Below are 17,174 nucleotides of genomic sequence, written 5' to 3'. Positions count from 1 at the left end.
TTCAGAGCCAGGGGTCTCCAACCTTTTTTGTAATAAGAGCTACTTATGTTCAATGGAAATCATCCTGAACTATTAATATTATTAGTGTTGGAATAGTGACCATGTAAGACAAGATTACATTAGTTGCCACCCCATGAGATAGCACCAGCAGTGATCACTTCAGTGCCATTGGGCAGTGCTGCCAGCAGTAATTAACTTGCTTTTCACTACCAATGATATTCCCCGATGCATTGTTTTTCTTTTCTTGAGAAACAGTGCCTCACAGTAAAGAGCTCACTCAGACGCCACTGGATCAGGCACGCGCTACAACAAACTGCTAACAAATAAATATGGCAGACTTCCATCTCTCGCTTAAAATAGAAGGTGGTGCATCTTTTTAAACCTGGGATATGTCATTTAGGATACCATGCCAGCGCTCCCACTAGTAAGACCAGACTAGAAAGTTCTGGAAGTCTTTTCATACAAGGCGTCGCAGAGTACTGTCCCTGTTGCTCTGTCACCAGAGACGTTGTTCCCCTTCTGCACGTTCACTAGTTGATGCTGCTTAAATAAGTGTCTACGAAAAACATAAAACCCCTTTTTCGGTAAAACTACTTAAGACAACTCATTGGGTTAAGGGACCCACTGCTGTGTCGATGCGTTCGAATCGTCTGGGCAAGCAACCCAGTGGTTCGCCCTTTCCAAGGACACCGTGAGAACCACTCTCTCGGTGAGACCACTTGTTATCAGCGCCTGGAGACCGGATCAAATCTACTCTCATTATTAATAGGGTCTGACCTTTGTAGGACTATAATCAGGATGTTTCCACTGGGACAGACAGCTAGTGTCTCTCGCGCATTAACACCATTTTGCTTGCTTCCCCACAGCACCCAGATTAACTCTCTTTCCTTGCCACCCCTCACCCAGCCTCAACATCCCCCATAAAATCTTGGCTACTCATTGTGGTGCTATTTTTAGAAAAAGTGATATGCTAGAGTTTAGCATGTTGTGTCATCTTTAAGAGATAAAACCGCATTTGGAAAGCTCAAACTATTCCACCAAAATTTAGTTTTTGATTTTTGTCTGTTCTATTTATTTGTGAATTAAATCAAAGATTCCATAAATTGTGTATTTATTGGAGTATACGCTTTCTGTATTTTTGTGCACTGTTTTGAGGTTCAAATCTTAAAAACTGCTGAGGCGGGGGCCCTAGCTTCAAGAGGGGATTCACAGAGGATTCTGTGGGGGTCCACAGAGGTCACAAGGTAAAGAACTACGAGTCTAATGTCTGAATGGTAGGCTGGGGAAACACCACGCCGGAGTTCTAAACCCTGTTCTCAAGACAGGCACCACATCTAAGAGAACCGACCAAGGCAAGAAAGAAAACCACAAATGGAATCCTATGACAAATGTGCCCAGAGGTGCCAGCATCCACTGATTAAATAAAGGAAATATTTAGGTAATCTGCATAAGGCTACAGACTCACAAAGAACATTTGATCGGGCCCAGGTTATATAAGCAATCCAGAAGAAACCCTGGTGGTATCTATAAGGGAATATGCCACTTTTCCATTAGGTCAATGCCACTTTTCCATTAGGCCAGTCCGCCTCTGAACCCCACACTGATACTGTTGTTGACACGTGTTATTTGTGGCCCAACTCTTTGGTCACTTAACCATGCCCACAGAGTCAGGCCTTCTGTTGTCCCTGGCTGGACCCCTGGCTGGACCCCAGGAGGTAGTCTTTGGTTGCTTAACCATGCCTACATCGTTTGGGCAGCTGAGGTGAGAAAAAAAAAATGTTTTTAAATGTATGTCGTGTGCATGCTTGCGGGGAAGAGAGTTTTGTGAGACAGTGAATATGTAAGTGTGAATGTAAGTGTGTGTTAATGAAAGACAGCAAGAGTAGGTGACAATGGTGAATGAGAATCAGTGAGAAGTGAGTGACAGTAAGTGAGAATGAGTGACTAAGTGAGTGATGACAAATTAGTAAATATTAGAGTGAGGGTGGCTTAGATAGTGTGAAGGAGTGAGAATGATGAATGAAAGGGAGTGTAATTCTGAGAATTACTAAGTCATGGGGAACGAGTTAGTGAAAGCGTGAGTGTAGGACAATGTAAGTGAGACTAAGTGTAAATGTGAGTGCAAATAAATGAGTGAAAATTAGTGGGTAAGAATGAATGAGAATGAGTGCAAGTGAATGTGATTAAGTATACGTGAGTCAGAGTTAGATGATTGTGAATGATTGACAGGAAGAGTGAGTGAAAGAGAATGAATGAGTGATTGCTGGTGAATGAGCATTAGTGTGAGTAGAGGTGAGGGAGAATAAAAATGGAGTGCTGTGCTGGCAAAGAATTATTAGCTTACAGCGTCATCCAAGGCAAAATGCTGCAGGCATACTGAAAACAATTCCTATCATAACAAGAACCTGTGCCAAAATGCTGGCACGGGCATGCTAGTGGAACCCTTGTGGCAAAATGATGGTGCAGGCATACTGGATGTACTTCTTGGCATACGGGCACCTGTGGAAAAATCGCTACGCTGACAGACTGGAGGAACATTCTTGCCATAGTTGGCAAGCATGGTGAAATGCTGACGCTAGCACTTTAAAGGTAAATCTATGCAAAAGGGAGAACGTCTGTGGCATGTGCGTGTAAGCGAACACGTTCACATCCTGACAGGACATACTAGTGATCATTTTTGACTTTAGGGTCATCAATGGTATATAGAAGGCACAAATTTCGAAATTCTGGGACTGGCATATTGTATGAAATGTTTGGCCACAATGCGGCACCCAAGACAAAATACTGGCACTGGAACAATGGGAGTCATTTTTGACTCCCATATAACATTTTGGAAGCAAGGGGTTCATTTCCTGGGGAGAGTCATTTTTCGTAGGTTAAGTCTATGGCTTTTTAACAAATGTATGTGAAACTGTGCCTTAAAATGCACAATTTGAGCCCATTTAAAATAAAAACCCCTCGTGCTGAGGAACTCACCGGTTGCTACCGCCCGGAACGCCACTCTGCTTCCGCTTCCCAGTTGGACTCCCCGTATCCCTGGAGGGATTGACCGCCCCGCCGTGTGGTAACAGCTTGCAGCACCCGCTTCGCGGGTGCCGCTGCGCGGCGTGAGGTCGAGGCCACTGGAGTGCGATCAGCTGCGGTTGGAGAAAGGAGGAGGAGGGAAGATCTGAGTCAACTGAAGGCGCGAGCTGCAGGGACTACCAAGACAAGAAGTCCCTGCGCTGCACAGGTGTGCACGGCCGCGCCCCCAGCAAGACACGCCCCCCGGCCGCAACGCTCGGCACAAAATCAACTGGTAACCGCTCAGCGGGACGCGAGCGGGACGCCGAGCGAAGCCCGAGCAAAGGGCGGGCAGTCTGTGGCAGTCAGGGGCTGACAGAGGCTGGGCTGGGCCACCCCCCTTACATCTATTGCCTCGGGTCCAAGACCCCGGAATTCACCAGCGGGACCCGTAGCCATCATGTCAACTCGCTCCGGCAAAGCTTTGAGGGGCAGTGGAGAAAGTGCTTCAGGGGGCTCCACGATGATTGGCACTATGGACAAATTCATCACCAGGGTGGCCGCCGTCATTGAAAAGGAGATTGCAATGACGGAACGCCGCCTCTCACTTGACCTCCTTCCATCCAAACGCTCTTCCCTGGGAGCCTCTATCCCCACTGCACCTCCGCCTGGGTCCCTTTCTGGGGAGCAACATATTGTAGCGTTAGAGGCAGGAATAGACAGGATAGAAAGCCTGATATCAGTTTCTCCCCCCAGCAGTCCTTGCACTGCGGTTGTAGATTCCGGCCCCGCTCATTCTATAGCTAGCTCTACCGGTAGTAAGTCTCAATCTGGTTCTATTGTTCCCTCACCCGATCCAAAACCATTGCCCCAGATTAGACCTACCCGGGTCCACAGGAAAAGGAAAAGGGGGACCAATATTCGGAAGGGAAGCTACTCCACGCTCTACAAGCGCCCTAGGACACAGCTTCAAAGGGGTTCTCCACACTCAGACTCCGGAGGGCCTGAATCTCTCGGGAATCCCAGCCCCCCCAGCTTGCAGCCGATTCCCCGATACCTCCCCCCTTGGTCCCGGCAATACTTTTTCCGCCAAACGAGGGACCCTCACTCGAGCCCCTCGAGAAACTGGTAAAGTCCCTTCTGATTCCACTCTTTGACCAAGTTAAGAGCCTGGGGGATAGGCTTGACAAGTTTGAACAGGTCACCAGGGACAATTTTTTCTCCCTGAAAACCTTGTTGAAACTACAGCCAAAGCCTAGTGAGGCCAATACAGACAGGAATGCTGGTAAAGGGGTTCCAGTGAGCCAACCATCTGGAGACCAGTCGACACTGCCAGCCAAGACACTGGCTACCGGGAAAGCACCAACTTTAGCTTCCCAGGCCAGTGCGAAGCAGGCAAGGCCGAGTGTTTCCATTCATGCAGCTCAAGTGCACGGTACCCCCCCCCCCGAGCAGCGATAACACCTGCGCCTAATCCTGCCCACAAGAAACAACAGAAGGGAGGGGCTGGTCCAAACTTGCAACCCGCGGCTGCTGCGCTGGCTAAAACCAGCGGAGTAGCGATAACTTCTAAGGCTAAACCTACCACCTCTTCGTTTAAAAATCCCTCCCCAGTGGCCATCCCGCAGAATCCGACACATAAGTGCCCCCCGGTTAATCTCCCCCCGAATGCCACCCGTATGTTGTTGTCCTCACCAAAGTTCCCCCCCTAAAAGATACACAGCAGGAAACTCACCAGGCGCTAAAGAATAAGGTCATCCACTGGCTGAAAACCAACAGACCTCTTCCATTGGGCGTGGATGGCCTAATTCTTGGGGTGCGTAGGGTGGGCTGGAGTGGACACGGGAAAAAACCTTTTGAGGGAGACTGCGTTGTGGTCAATTTTCAAGACATAAGAGCTGCCCATTCAATATGCTCCCAAGGGCGAACCGTGGCCGGTCCGGGAGTCGATGCAGTTGATCTATCCTTCTTCTACCCGCGAACGGCCCCGATTACCCCTTTTATCCATCCCGGGCCCCCTTTCCAAAACAACGTCCATGGCCAATTTTTCCCAGGAATTACCCTAGCGCAGTCCCATCCAGTTCCACCACTACCGAACTGGGGTTTCTTGGGCTGTTGACTCCGTGACGCTCCTGAGGAGGCTTTGGTGGCTTGGAGTCCCGACGTCGAGTCCTCCCCTTCTGCTAAAATTCATAACCCTCCGACCACACCACAAGACCAGGTCATTGTTGAGACTGTAAGGGGACCAGGGGAGGCGAGGGCACCACTTGACCCCCCAGTTGGCTTTCCAACTGAGGGTGTTGTGGACTCACTTGCTCCTGTCGAGACCTGTAGCATTGCGGCTGTGACGGACCCATCTCTTAGGGTTTTCAGCTGGAATGTAGCAGGCCTCGAGAGAAAGCTGGCATTGCCCGACTGGAATTCGCTTGTGGAGCAATACTCCATATGCCTGTTCCATGAAACCTGGAGTAAGGAGCCCCTACACAAGGCAGGATACTCCACCCACTATTTACCAGCTGTCCACGCAGGAACTGGTAGGGGTCGCCCTTCAGGCGGCCTACTCATCTGGGTGGCCTCTGAACTCAACTGCAGGGTGGTGGAGCGGGATACTAAATGCCCGGACCTCCTCAACATCTCCCTGAAAAACCCTCAGGGTCGAGTCATCTTAAACATCTTTAACATTTATGCCCGAGGTACGAAGGGGGGTAGAGATTTCCCAGTCATAACTTGCCTAGAAGCCCTGCTCCGTTCGTCACCTAACAAGTATTGCACTCTGGTGGCGGGCGATTTTAATTGCACCTTTGAGCCCCGGGATTTCGAAATTTTACAAGATCAAGAGGAACATGACATCAGGTGGGAGATACCGTCCTTAGAACTCAGCCCTATCAAAAAGTGGACAGAAGTGGCCCTTCAGATTAACTCCATAACTATGGAGTTTGGTCTGAGGGCTGCTAATGGCAGGACTGGTTCTGATAAAGCAGGGGCCCATACTTACAACAGGCCTGGACACACGTCAAGAATTGATTATTTTCTTCTTGACGTAAACTTGTGGAGCATGGTAAAGGACATGGTGATCATACCATCTGTAGAGAGTGATCACAATCTCCTCTCGCTCACCTTGTCCCATAGGTGGCTATCTAGCACTACGAACAGAACCACTCGTAATCCCGCCCCGGACTTGACAGCAGTTTCCAACTGTGGACGTCGGTTAAAGTGGGCGAAGCTGTCGCTCTCAGAGGAGAAAACCTCTGTCATCAGGCAGCTTCTTATCTCAGCTCTAGATAACCTTGACCCCTGTGAGGATGGGTTGTTGGAGGTGACCATTAGGTTCTGCACCTTAACCCAGGCCATTAGTGACCTTTTCGTAGTCCCAGCTAGTACTAACAGGAGGAAACCCCGTATACGGGCTAGACAGGGCTGGTTTAACCAGAAGTGTAGGGAGGCGAACTCGCTTCTTATTGAAGCGGTTAAGTCTAAAATACCCTCCAGGACTAGGGTGGCCAGGAGGCACTATTCACTCTGCCAAAAAAATGCCAAGAAGGAGTGGGAGGATAATTACTGGCAAGACCTCTTGGCTGCCAGTCGTGGGAAAGACGCCAAAGGCTTTTGGGACTTGGTGGGAAACAGGAACCGTCCCGATGACACACTGAGGACCTGTAGCATCAATGCTCAGACATGGTTTTCCCACTTTCAAACACTCTATTCCGCCATTGAAGGCCCACTCAATGATCCCTTCATCCTCCCGCCTTACACCTTAGACCGAGACCTGGACTTGTTTTCCGTACTGGATGTCACAAAGCAGATCAAAACTTTGGTGCCATTAAAAGCAGCTAGCCCGGACGGTCTCCCTGGGGACATCCTCCGAGCCTACCCTGAAGAATGGGGGGTATTGATCTCGGCCCTTCTTAACGCAATCATCGAGGGAGGATCTGTGCCAGACTCCTGGAAAGGAGCAGAGGTAGTCCCTATCTTCAAAAAGGGCTGCCGGGACTTACCTGGGAACTATAGGCCCATAAGCCTAATAGACTCGAGTCAGAAACTGGCAGGGAAAGCCATTTTGGGGAGGATTGTACAATGGGTGGACGACAACCACATTCTGTCTGATATGCAAGCCGGGTTCCGTTCAGGTACCGGAACTATCGAACAAGTGTTCAGGCTCCTGTTATTGTACTGGAAGGTGGTGGAGCTAGGCAAAGGCAGTCTCTACCTGGCCTTTATCGACCTGAAGACTGCCTTTGACCTGGTTCCTAGGGAGGAACTCTGGAGGGTGTTACATGGCCTAGGGATGCCTCCGTACATCCTAAACTTCCTCATCAAACTGCATAACAACACCTATGCCCAGGTTAGATGGGGCTTGAATGGGGAAAAGACCGATAAGATCAGGGTCGAGAGGGGAGTGCGGCAGGGTTGCGTTCTGGCTCCCACCCTATTCTCCCTCTACATTAATGGGGTGGTAGAGCACCTGCTCGGCGAACCAGCAGACACTCCCACCTTGGGAGGCGTAAAAGTCCCAACTTTGCTGTTCGCCGATGACACCCTCCTCATTTCGAAAAACCCCCAAGGTCTCCAGAAACTCCTGAACCGCTTCCAGGACTTCTGCACTATCAGAGGACTAGTCATCAATGTGGACAAAACCAAGTATTTAGTCATGCACCCACCTCGTAAACTTGGCCGACCCCCTATCTTGAACTCCACCCCCCTTGAAAGAGTGGCAGAATTCGATTACCTGGGAATCCGTTTAAGTGATGCGATGAGCTGGACCGCCCACATCAACAAAATGACAATTGGTCACAAAAGGGTGGGGGGGGCCCTCCTCAAGGAGTACAATAATTCAACCAAGCAATGTGTTGCCCCTTTAATAGACATTTATAAAGCCCGAGCTTTATCTGCGTCACTTTACGGAGCTGAACTGTGGGGCCTAGGTAAAGTGGATTCACTGAGCATGGCCGAGAACAAATTCATTAAAGACCTCCTTGCCATCCCGATGAGTAGCCCGACACTCCCAGTCCTAATGGATGTAGGCTGTAAAGCAATTGGGGACCAGGCACGCCTCCGACCTCTTTTGCTTTGGGCTCGCCTGTGGAGGGTTCCGGAGCTAAAATCCTACGCTGACGGACTAGCAGAGGTGATGCGCTCCGACGGTTGGCACAAGATCAAATGGCTCCGGGAAATTAAACATCTTTTAGGGGATCTAGGTCTGGACTCCTGTTGGCTTAGTCACTCAGCCCCCCCAAAGGAGTCCATAAAAAAACTTTACTGGGAATGGGTCTTCGCGAAGCGCATCAGCAATCAGCAGCACTGCAAAGCCACCGCAGCCTTCTTGCTAATAAAAGATGTCATTGCCTTCGAGCCCTACATGGACTTAATTACCGTCGCCATGGACCGGTCTTTGTACATTAAATTCCGGTTAGGAACCCTACCCCTTGCCGACCTTTGCTCCAGGTGGAACAAATCCCAGCCCGCATCACGCCATTGTGCCCTTTGTCCTGACAAACCAGAGACGGTGCCACACTTTCTTTTTGAATGTCCGGACTATGGGCGCCCCAGATCACGATGGCTTAAACCAATTTGCAGAGAATTGGGCACTCGCCAGCATTCGGTCGCCCTCCGGATCCTTTTAACTAATACAGCCCCCCCCCCCACTGTCTGTGCCGTTTCCAAGTTTTTAAAATGGGCTTGGTTGATTCGACTTAAAAGACTGTCCATATCAATTTAATTCTGTCTTAGTTAATTTATGCTGATCAAATGTGTTTTTATTCTTTTTATTCTCAATGTACAGTCACATTTTTCGACATGCTGCTTTTACTCTTTGTACTGCTTTTATGATATATGCATATCGAAATAAAGCAATCAACCAGTCCTTCGACACCTATTCCGAAGAATCAATCCACAAGCTGCTGGTCACCTTGAAACCCGCCAATCATCACACAGATCCCCTACCTGCCAATGCTGGTAAAGTCCTCACCCCCCTGTTCCTCCCACTCTGGACTAAAATCATCAACTGTTCCCTGCAACAAGGGCTCATCCCAGATTCCCTCAAGATTGGGCAAGTAACGCCTATACTCAAGAAACCCACAGCTGACCCGGCCGACCTAAACAACTATCGTCCTATCACCAATATCACCACTCTAGCAAAACTGTTAGAAAAATGCGTACAACTCCAACTGACAAAACACATTGAGCAGTTTGACCTCCTCAACTCTCACCAATCCGGATTCAAAACATAGCACGGAAACGGCCATGACACACATAATAGATGATGCCCTCCAAATCCTTGATCACAATGAGTCTTGCCTCCTCATCCTTCTTGACCTCTCTTCAGCATTTGATACGGTCAAACACGAGAATCTACTGGAGCTCCTAAATACCAGAATGGGCATATCCGGGACGGTTCTCAAATGGTTCACGTCCTTTCTGCACAACCGTTCTCAGAGGTTCAAGATCAACAACGCACTGTCCTCGCCTGTGCCAGTAACACTGGGCGTTCCGCAAGGTTCCTCCCTATCCCCCACATTGTTCAACCTCATCATGGAACCACTCACCACATTGCTTCAATCCTCTAAGGTACAGTTCCATATGTACGCCGATGACACTCAGCTCTACCTCAAGCTTCAATCCCCTGAAGACATCAAACTGTTGAATGCCACACTAAGAAACACCCAAGCTTGGCTGGCCGACAATCACCTCAAACTAAATGCTCTGAAAACTGAGTTCCTTCTGATCTCTCCTCCTGCGAAAAAGGCCATCACCCAAACCTGGCTCAATCATTTAACCGCACTCAATGTCCAACCCACCATCGTGGACTCAGCGAAATCCCTTGGCATCACACTGGACTGCAATCTCGACATGCAGCAGCATATTAGCATAGCAACTAAAGGAGCCAACTTCCAAATCAACACGCTGAGAAAACTCAAACCCTTCCTTCCACCCAAGGACTTCCAAACTGTGGTACAAGCCTTAGTCATTCCTCGCATAGACTACGGAATTGTGGCTCTCAGCGGGCTCCCCCTGACAACAACGGCTCCCCTAAGAGCCTCCCTGAACGCGGCCGCGAGACTCATCACCGGCTCAAGAAAACACTCGCATATATCCCCTGACCTAAAAGCCCTGAACTGGCTGCCTATTGAAGCCAGAATTCAGTTGAAAATTGCCTGTATGACACACTCTGCCGTACACCACAAGGCACCCAACTACCTCTCTCATAAGCTGACCATATCAGGAGGCTCAAGATCCAACAGAAGCACAAACACTCTCCTCCTGAAACCACAGAGATTCCGGAAGGAAAAAACATACAAACGCTCCTTCTCTGGAATGGCACCTAGGATCTGGAATGCACTCCCGCCAGAAACCAGGCTTATCCCGTCCACTATACTCTTCAAGAAAGAGGTGAAGGCCATCCTTATGGCTAAATAAACCTGAACACTATTGATACTGGAACAATGACAGAATTTGGCTCCCTCATTATCGGCTGTCTGAATACTTACCTTTGTACACTAGGACTCGAGTGCCTCAATAACCTGCAATGCACCCACTACTGACTACTGCTCTGCCTTCAACATTATGTTGATTCACCCTCTAGGGTGCTATAATCTTATCCGTTTAGACATTGTACTGTTTCCATATTATTGTTTCTTGATTGTTATTACTCTGTATACTCGTGTATGATTGATACCCTGCTTTTTGCAACTCACTGTCTACGGAATCTCATATTGATTTAGGAGTCTTGTTTATCCTACCTACTGCTTCTGTTAAGCGCTCTGATATCTGCAAAGATCTTGTTCGCGCTATATAAAACTTTAAATAAATAAATAAATAAACCAACCAACCAATAAAAATAGTTTTCAGAAAAGAACCTCCAAACCCATCCTAGAAGAAGTCTGGTTTACTCGCTACAAGAACTGCAATTGTTTTATTTAATTTTCTTTTTTTTCCCCTTTCTTATGATTCACCACCATATTTCTTGTTTCTGTATACATTAGGTGAACTAATAAATAATGCCAGTCTGTGGTTACAAATAATTTAGGGTCCCAGTGCTGTTCTTTGCTTGTATCACTAGGTCCTCTTCCAACCAACACCATTTTTCATGTAAAACAAAGAGAAATGAGTAATGTTCCCATTGCATATCATGTCAGCACCCTATTAAAGGTAGTGTCAGAAACAGTAAATATGGTGATTTCATCAGGGTTTGTGCCTTGCATCATCACTTCCTAGGAAGATCGTGGGTCAAATGTCATACAATGTCACTGTTAGACCTGGCTTCTTTAGGCTCATTTCCATGGTCTTTTTTGCTACTGGTTTTGGTGGTTTTCGAGATATTGTTTTTTGCTAGTTTAGTGTTTCTGTGCACTTTAATACTGCTGATCAGTACTGAAGTGCAAATGCTCCTACAGTAAATTGTGTTTATGGATTGGCCTTTCCATAATTGGCTTATGTGATTTACTCTTGAGTCCCTAGTACAGTGCACTGTGTGTGCCCAGGGCCTGTAAAACAAATGATACTAGTGGGCCTGCAGCTCTGGTTGTGCCACCCACACAAGTAGCTTTTCAAAGGTGTCTCAGATCTGCCACTACAACGTCTAGGAGCAATTTTGAAATGCCAACCAGGCAAGTGCACCCACTTGCCTGGCCCTTCCCTTCCATTTTCTTACATCCAACTCACCCCTAAGGTAGTCCCAAAAGGTGGGAAATGTAGTGTTGTATTTTTTGATGTCCTAGTGAAATACTGTGTATTTCGTTTTCACAGTTGAAAAGCTATCTCCCCCATTTGTTAACATGGGAGCTGCTTTCTAACACTTTACCAATGTAGCTTGCCAGTGGGAGCTTATAGAAAAATTGTGTTTAGTATGCCTAAACTCATGATTTAAAAGTACATCTTTTAGTAAAGATGATTTTCATATTGTGTGTTTGAAAATACCACTTTTTCGAAAGTGGGCACTTTCTTGCGTAACCATCCGGTGGGCCTCTGCCTTTTGTATATTCCCTGTCTGGTTTGGAGTGACAGGAGCTGGGGATGTGCAGTCGCACTAAACAGACACGGGGTTGGGGTGTGTACTGCCTTTCCTGGGAGATTGATAGAGTTGACACTAGCACCTGAATGGACTGTGGTTGCCTTCCACAAAGCTGCCTCCCCCTCCAGGAGTGAACCTGGCCTGACCCAGGCTGAACTGGATGATGTGTGCCCGGGGAACTGCACCAACTTCAAAGGAAAATGTGGTATAAATATTGGGGCCCTGACCCCAGAACGTTAGAAATCTTATGGATCAAGAAACTGCCAAGAAGAAGGGCTAGAGAAGCTGTGAGCAGAGACTACCACTTTGCTTTGTTGTGTTGGCCAGTAGTGGCTGCTACTGTCTTGGGCAATGAATGGACTGGATTTTCGGCATCCATTTCCCCTGAGTTGCTACAAGAACTTGAGGTAGAGCTTGTCCCCTGTTCAAAAAGTCTCAGAAACAACAAAGACTTCAACTTTATCTGCTACACAGAACGGTGTGTTTTGTGCTGCAACAGAAGAAAAAGCAGCATAACGCCGTCAATGACGCCGCTGCCCACTCCACGGCCCGAAGGCACCACAGAGGGCACAGCAGCACTTCACACTACAACCCTGGTCTCACTGACAATGCCGTTTGACAATGCCACCGAGCACCTGCTTGCACCATGACCTGTGGACACCTCTCGGGAAGTACCCCGCAACCCTAGTCTCACCGACGCCGCTTCAAGCGGACATCGACGCTGCTGCTTGCACCGTGTTTGGGGGCATCGCTGGTAAGTTACTCGACGCACCGCCCCGTCCCACACCGCAGCATTGGCCCACCAATATCTGCGCCAGTAACTCGCTTTCGTCAGCCAACACAGCTTAAACAATGTCGCTGCTTTCACTGTGACCTGCCAGACCCGCGACAAGCTCCATCCCACTTTGCACCACAGCCTGGGTCTCATCAACGCCGCTGGATGACAGTCAGCGAGCCACTGCCCGTACCACGACCAGAGGGCACCGCCCACCACACCGCAGCCCTGACGCCGGCGCTCCAGACTTCAACAGCACAGAGTTAGACCTGGAACGTGTGTGACTTCAAGGGCCCAACGACTACTGCACTGACCGCAAAACCAACGCCTGCCAAAGCCGGCTCTTCTGAGCTCATCCCAAGGGGGTGAGCAGGGGTTATTTTAGAAGTGTAACTCCCTTATCCTGACTGGGAAGAAGGGTCCCCACTTGGACAGCGTACCTGCCAACTAGAAACCCCCATTTTTAACAGTTCCTTTCTTTAATGTCATTAATGTAAAATAATATGTGATGTCACTTCTGCTACCCCAGGCATGTTGGTGAATCAACATGATTTTCAAAGCACTGCGAAAGGCGCTCGGGAACCTCTTGCAAATCGGAAAGGTTTGCAATTCTGTCTGGGGTATGAAGTGCTATATAAATGAGACAATATAATTAAAACTCACAGTTTTCCATTTTTACAGATAAATACAGACGGAAAATCTATTTTGGGGTCTATATTAATTTTTAAATATTGGGAAAATGCATAAAACAAACCCTTCTTTTGGACAATTCTCACTACTGTTAATCAAGTATGGACGGCAGGTCAGTAACTGTACAGATTGACAAGTAAAAGTTAAAAAAAAAAGTTTTCCTAATGAGGTGAAAATAACTGAAGAGGATTTCTGAGCTTTTCTACAATATAAATGTTTTTATAGGATTACACTGTACCGGAAATTTCCAGAACACGTTAGAAATTTAGAACTGAATATACTTTTATAGGTCAAATAAATGTGGAAATATACCCACTGCAGCTTAATGCTTACACTAAACACAAATGAAATATGGATAATACGTATAAAATTAGCAAAAAATAAATATTGATCAATACAAACAGAAATGTTAAAAAAATAAATACCATAAAATAGGAGCCCTAACTAGAACACAATAAAATACAAATAAAGAGCTTCAGTGCCTAGCCTTATTAATGGCATGTATTAAAATGTGTTGCACTATAAAAAGCAAACGCTAATGCGATATAAAAACAACACTGGCCTGAATTGTTATCCAGCTGTTGTAAGAGCTTTTCATTAAGATGCCAAGCAAGGCAGCAGACTCCATTCCCTCCCGGGTTGCTACCAGCATTTCGACAACAAACATGAGCTCCAAAAGTACTTTCTGTCTCATGACAAACGAAACTTTGTCTATCACATCTGTTCATGGTATACAAGCCAGTGGCTATTCAATAAACATGTGCGTGATATAAGCTTGGAGCTGCTACAGATCGAGCAATATGACTTGTCTTTCAGGAAAATTCATAGTTTAATTAGTGTGCAATCCAGTCTAGCATACTTTTCATCCTAGAAAAAAGTTGATGCTTTTAAACAGTAGTTGGCATATCAAACTTTGATAAATACATTTTTGCTAAGAGCTTGGAAATCATTTATTTACCAATATATTAACAACTTATTTACGTTTTACTGTTTGGTCATTTTGGACATGGTGACATTTTGGATCCGGATTGCCTACTCAATAACATCTGGAACCAAGGAGCCCGAAATTAGAAAAATTCAGTCGCAAACTAACTCTCATTGACTTTGCTGAATGCATAAATATTTCCATTAAAGCTGCTGGGAAGCTACAAGTGACCGTTTTTCCATCAGTGCTCACAGAATCCTTTAGTGAATTCCATTTTTCCCGCAACCTAATATATATAAAATAAAGTACCTCTTGCTGTGCATTATAAGGATATTGGAAGTCATAGAGAAGTTCCGTGACCATATAGAGTAACACATCCGAAGGCAGAGTTGCTTTCTAAAGTGATGGAACTCCAAGGTGACTTGCAATATCCTCATAATACATAACAGGGGGAACTTCATTCCTTATAACACATGGTCACACCATCAACCTTCCCACAAACTTCTTAAAATCTTGGAGTGTAGCACTCTCATATGAAAGAGATGGGATGTGTGCAGGCATGAACAATTGAAGTAAATTTGTAGTGCAAAATTATACACAAAAAGCATTTAGTTACTTGTTGCAAAAATATATTAGAATCAGTTGAATGCAAAACAGACTTAGCCTTTTTTTTAAAGCTGTAGCTCAGAACGTGAAGAAACATGCAGAAAGATTCTATCTTTCCTATAATTAGTTAAAGCAGCCATAAATATCTCCTATCTACTCATCACGATCTCTTTCTAATAAAATATATCAGAAGATGGAAACCTGGTAACCATTTTCAGTGTTTTAAGGATGGTCCTCCATGACCGGCCTTTCACTCTGGCTGCAGGCTATCGCAGTAGGCATTGTGAGGTCAGTAATCAACTGCAATAACTTATTAACGTTGAGCAGCTAATAGAGACCGGGTTTTATACATGACTGCGGGCTCCTGCGTTACTAATGTATACAGAGCCAATTGGAATATTTTTTCCCCTCTCTTTTTAGGTCTGGCCTAGAGACAGCTTGTTCACAAGCCTCAAGCATTGAATAATCTTATTAATAAAAATAAATACATATAAACAATATACAGGGGGAGAGTTGGGTTAGCCCACTTCATCTAATGGTCTGTTAAATCGTCATTCTCATTCTGATTCCGGCCGCCACTGCATAGAACATGGAACAATGGAACATCGACTTGATCCATTGGCTCTGTTGCACTTCTGATCACATCTGTGCATCCACGTGCAAGGCAGCGTAAGGGAATTCCTGTCTTGGAACTCCTACAATCCACGCATGAGAAACATTTACTACCACGCAAAATTAGACCACAGCAATGCCATTTTATGCGTGAGTAAATCAATGTACGAGTGTAAAAATATGTGAATTCACACTTGTAAATCATGCCATTTGCACACTTGCGTTGAAATTAGGCACAACATGGTTTTGCGATTGAGACCAAATATCTCAAGTGGCCAACAACACAATGAACTTAGTCTGCCGGTGTATTGAAGCCATTTTGATCGTTGCCTCCATTCCCTTGTGTGTCTTGCCTGATGCTTCATCATGACAGGCTTATATTTAAAGAAAAGTGGATTGTGTGCATACGCTATAAGGTTTGCTTTATTAGTTATTATACAAGAAACAACGCAATGGTGTGCTAGTTGAAATGTTTGAAATAAAGATTTTTTAAACAAAACAATAAAACCTGGAGGGATCATGCATGCTCCGCCCCGGCGTCAGGGGTCTCACCTCTCCAGGTGGAAGCGCAGGAAGCGCAGCACCGGCGCGCTGGGCAGGACGGTGCAGGCCATGCAGGTGAGCAGCTGCCAGAGGCGCAGGGCGGCCTGCTCGCCGGGGGCCGGGCAGCCGGTGGTCTGCTTGATGAGCTGGCAGTACACCTCGTCCCGCAGCGGCTCCAGGTCCAGGCAGGTCTGCAGCACCCCCTGCATCAGCGGCACCGGCTCGGCCTCGGCCTCCAGCTGCTGCAGCGAGTTGAAGATCTTCAGGGCCTCCTCGGGCAGCGTCGTGTAGCCTCGCTCGCTGTCCGCTGCGGGAAGGGAGAGAGAGAGGGGCGTTCACGACCACACATTCCGTCCACAGAGAAGCAAGGCGAGCAGCTTGAAGCAACATTCCAAGTCCAAAACACTGCACAGGGTACCAGCAAACATGTATCGATGCACGAGGAATGGGAGAGAGGAGGGATTCCGTGGGGGGGGGGGAAAGGGGGGCTTGGGGAGTAAGGGAATGTGGGGGAGAAAGAAAGGGTGGCATTGGAGGTCTTGGTGGGAAACGCAAGGGGCTGCGGAAAAGGAAAACGTGAGGCACTCCGGCACAGAGGGAAGAGACAGAAAAGGCGAAAAGAAGGGGGAGGGTTCAATAAGAAGAAACGTGAGAAAAGTGTGAGGCAAAGAGCAGCGGAAGGATGTGGAGGACAGCGGGAGAGAGGGGGCAGTCAACTAATATGTTTCGGAAAAGTTGATAGAAAAAAGCTAATATAAGGAGGAGAGAAGAAGGAGAGACTTATACAATCAATGCGAGAGACAAGCATTAGAGCACCAGCGAAATATATCACCACCCAGTCCCCACACCCCCACCCCTCCTACTTCCAAACGAACATGCAGGGACCGCAAACAGCAGTCATTCATTAACAGATCGATAGAGCCGCAGCGAGCCCCACCGCCCCAGGGCGCCCAAAGCCGCGCCAGCCCCTCAGGAGCACATTCAGACTGTACGCTTCTAGGATCTTTGTAGAG

The 17,174-nt window shown here is 47.2% G+C and overlaps 1 protein-coding gene across 2 annotated transcripts in view; it reads right to left on the bottom strand.

Annotated features, from left to right (window-relative positions):
- The window catches only part of PLEKHH3 (pleckstrin homology, MyTH4 and FERM domain containing H3), a 253,299-nt gene that overhangs the window by 38,344 nt on the left and 197,781 nt on the right, over window positions 1-17,174 (bottom strand). For both annotated transcript variants that reach the window (XM_086924097.1, XM_086924096.1), the window contains exon 7: window positions 16,171-16,468. In XM_086924097.1, the coding sequence (XP_086780223.1) occupies window positions 16,171-16,468 (298 nt within the window). The remainder of the gene's footprint in view (window positions 1-16,170; window positions 16,469-17,174) is intronic.

This window comes from Lissotriton vulgaris, chromosome 5 (genome assembly GCF_964263255.1).
Source record: "Lissotriton vulgaris chromosome 5, aLisVul1.2, whole genome shotgun sequence".
NCBI lineage: Eukaryota > Metazoa > Chordata > Amphibia > Caudata > Salamandridae > Lissotriton > Lissotriton vulgaris.
The sequence above is the reverse complement of the archived record's forward strand: the minus strand, read 5'-3'. Positions and strand labels throughout refer to the sequence as shown.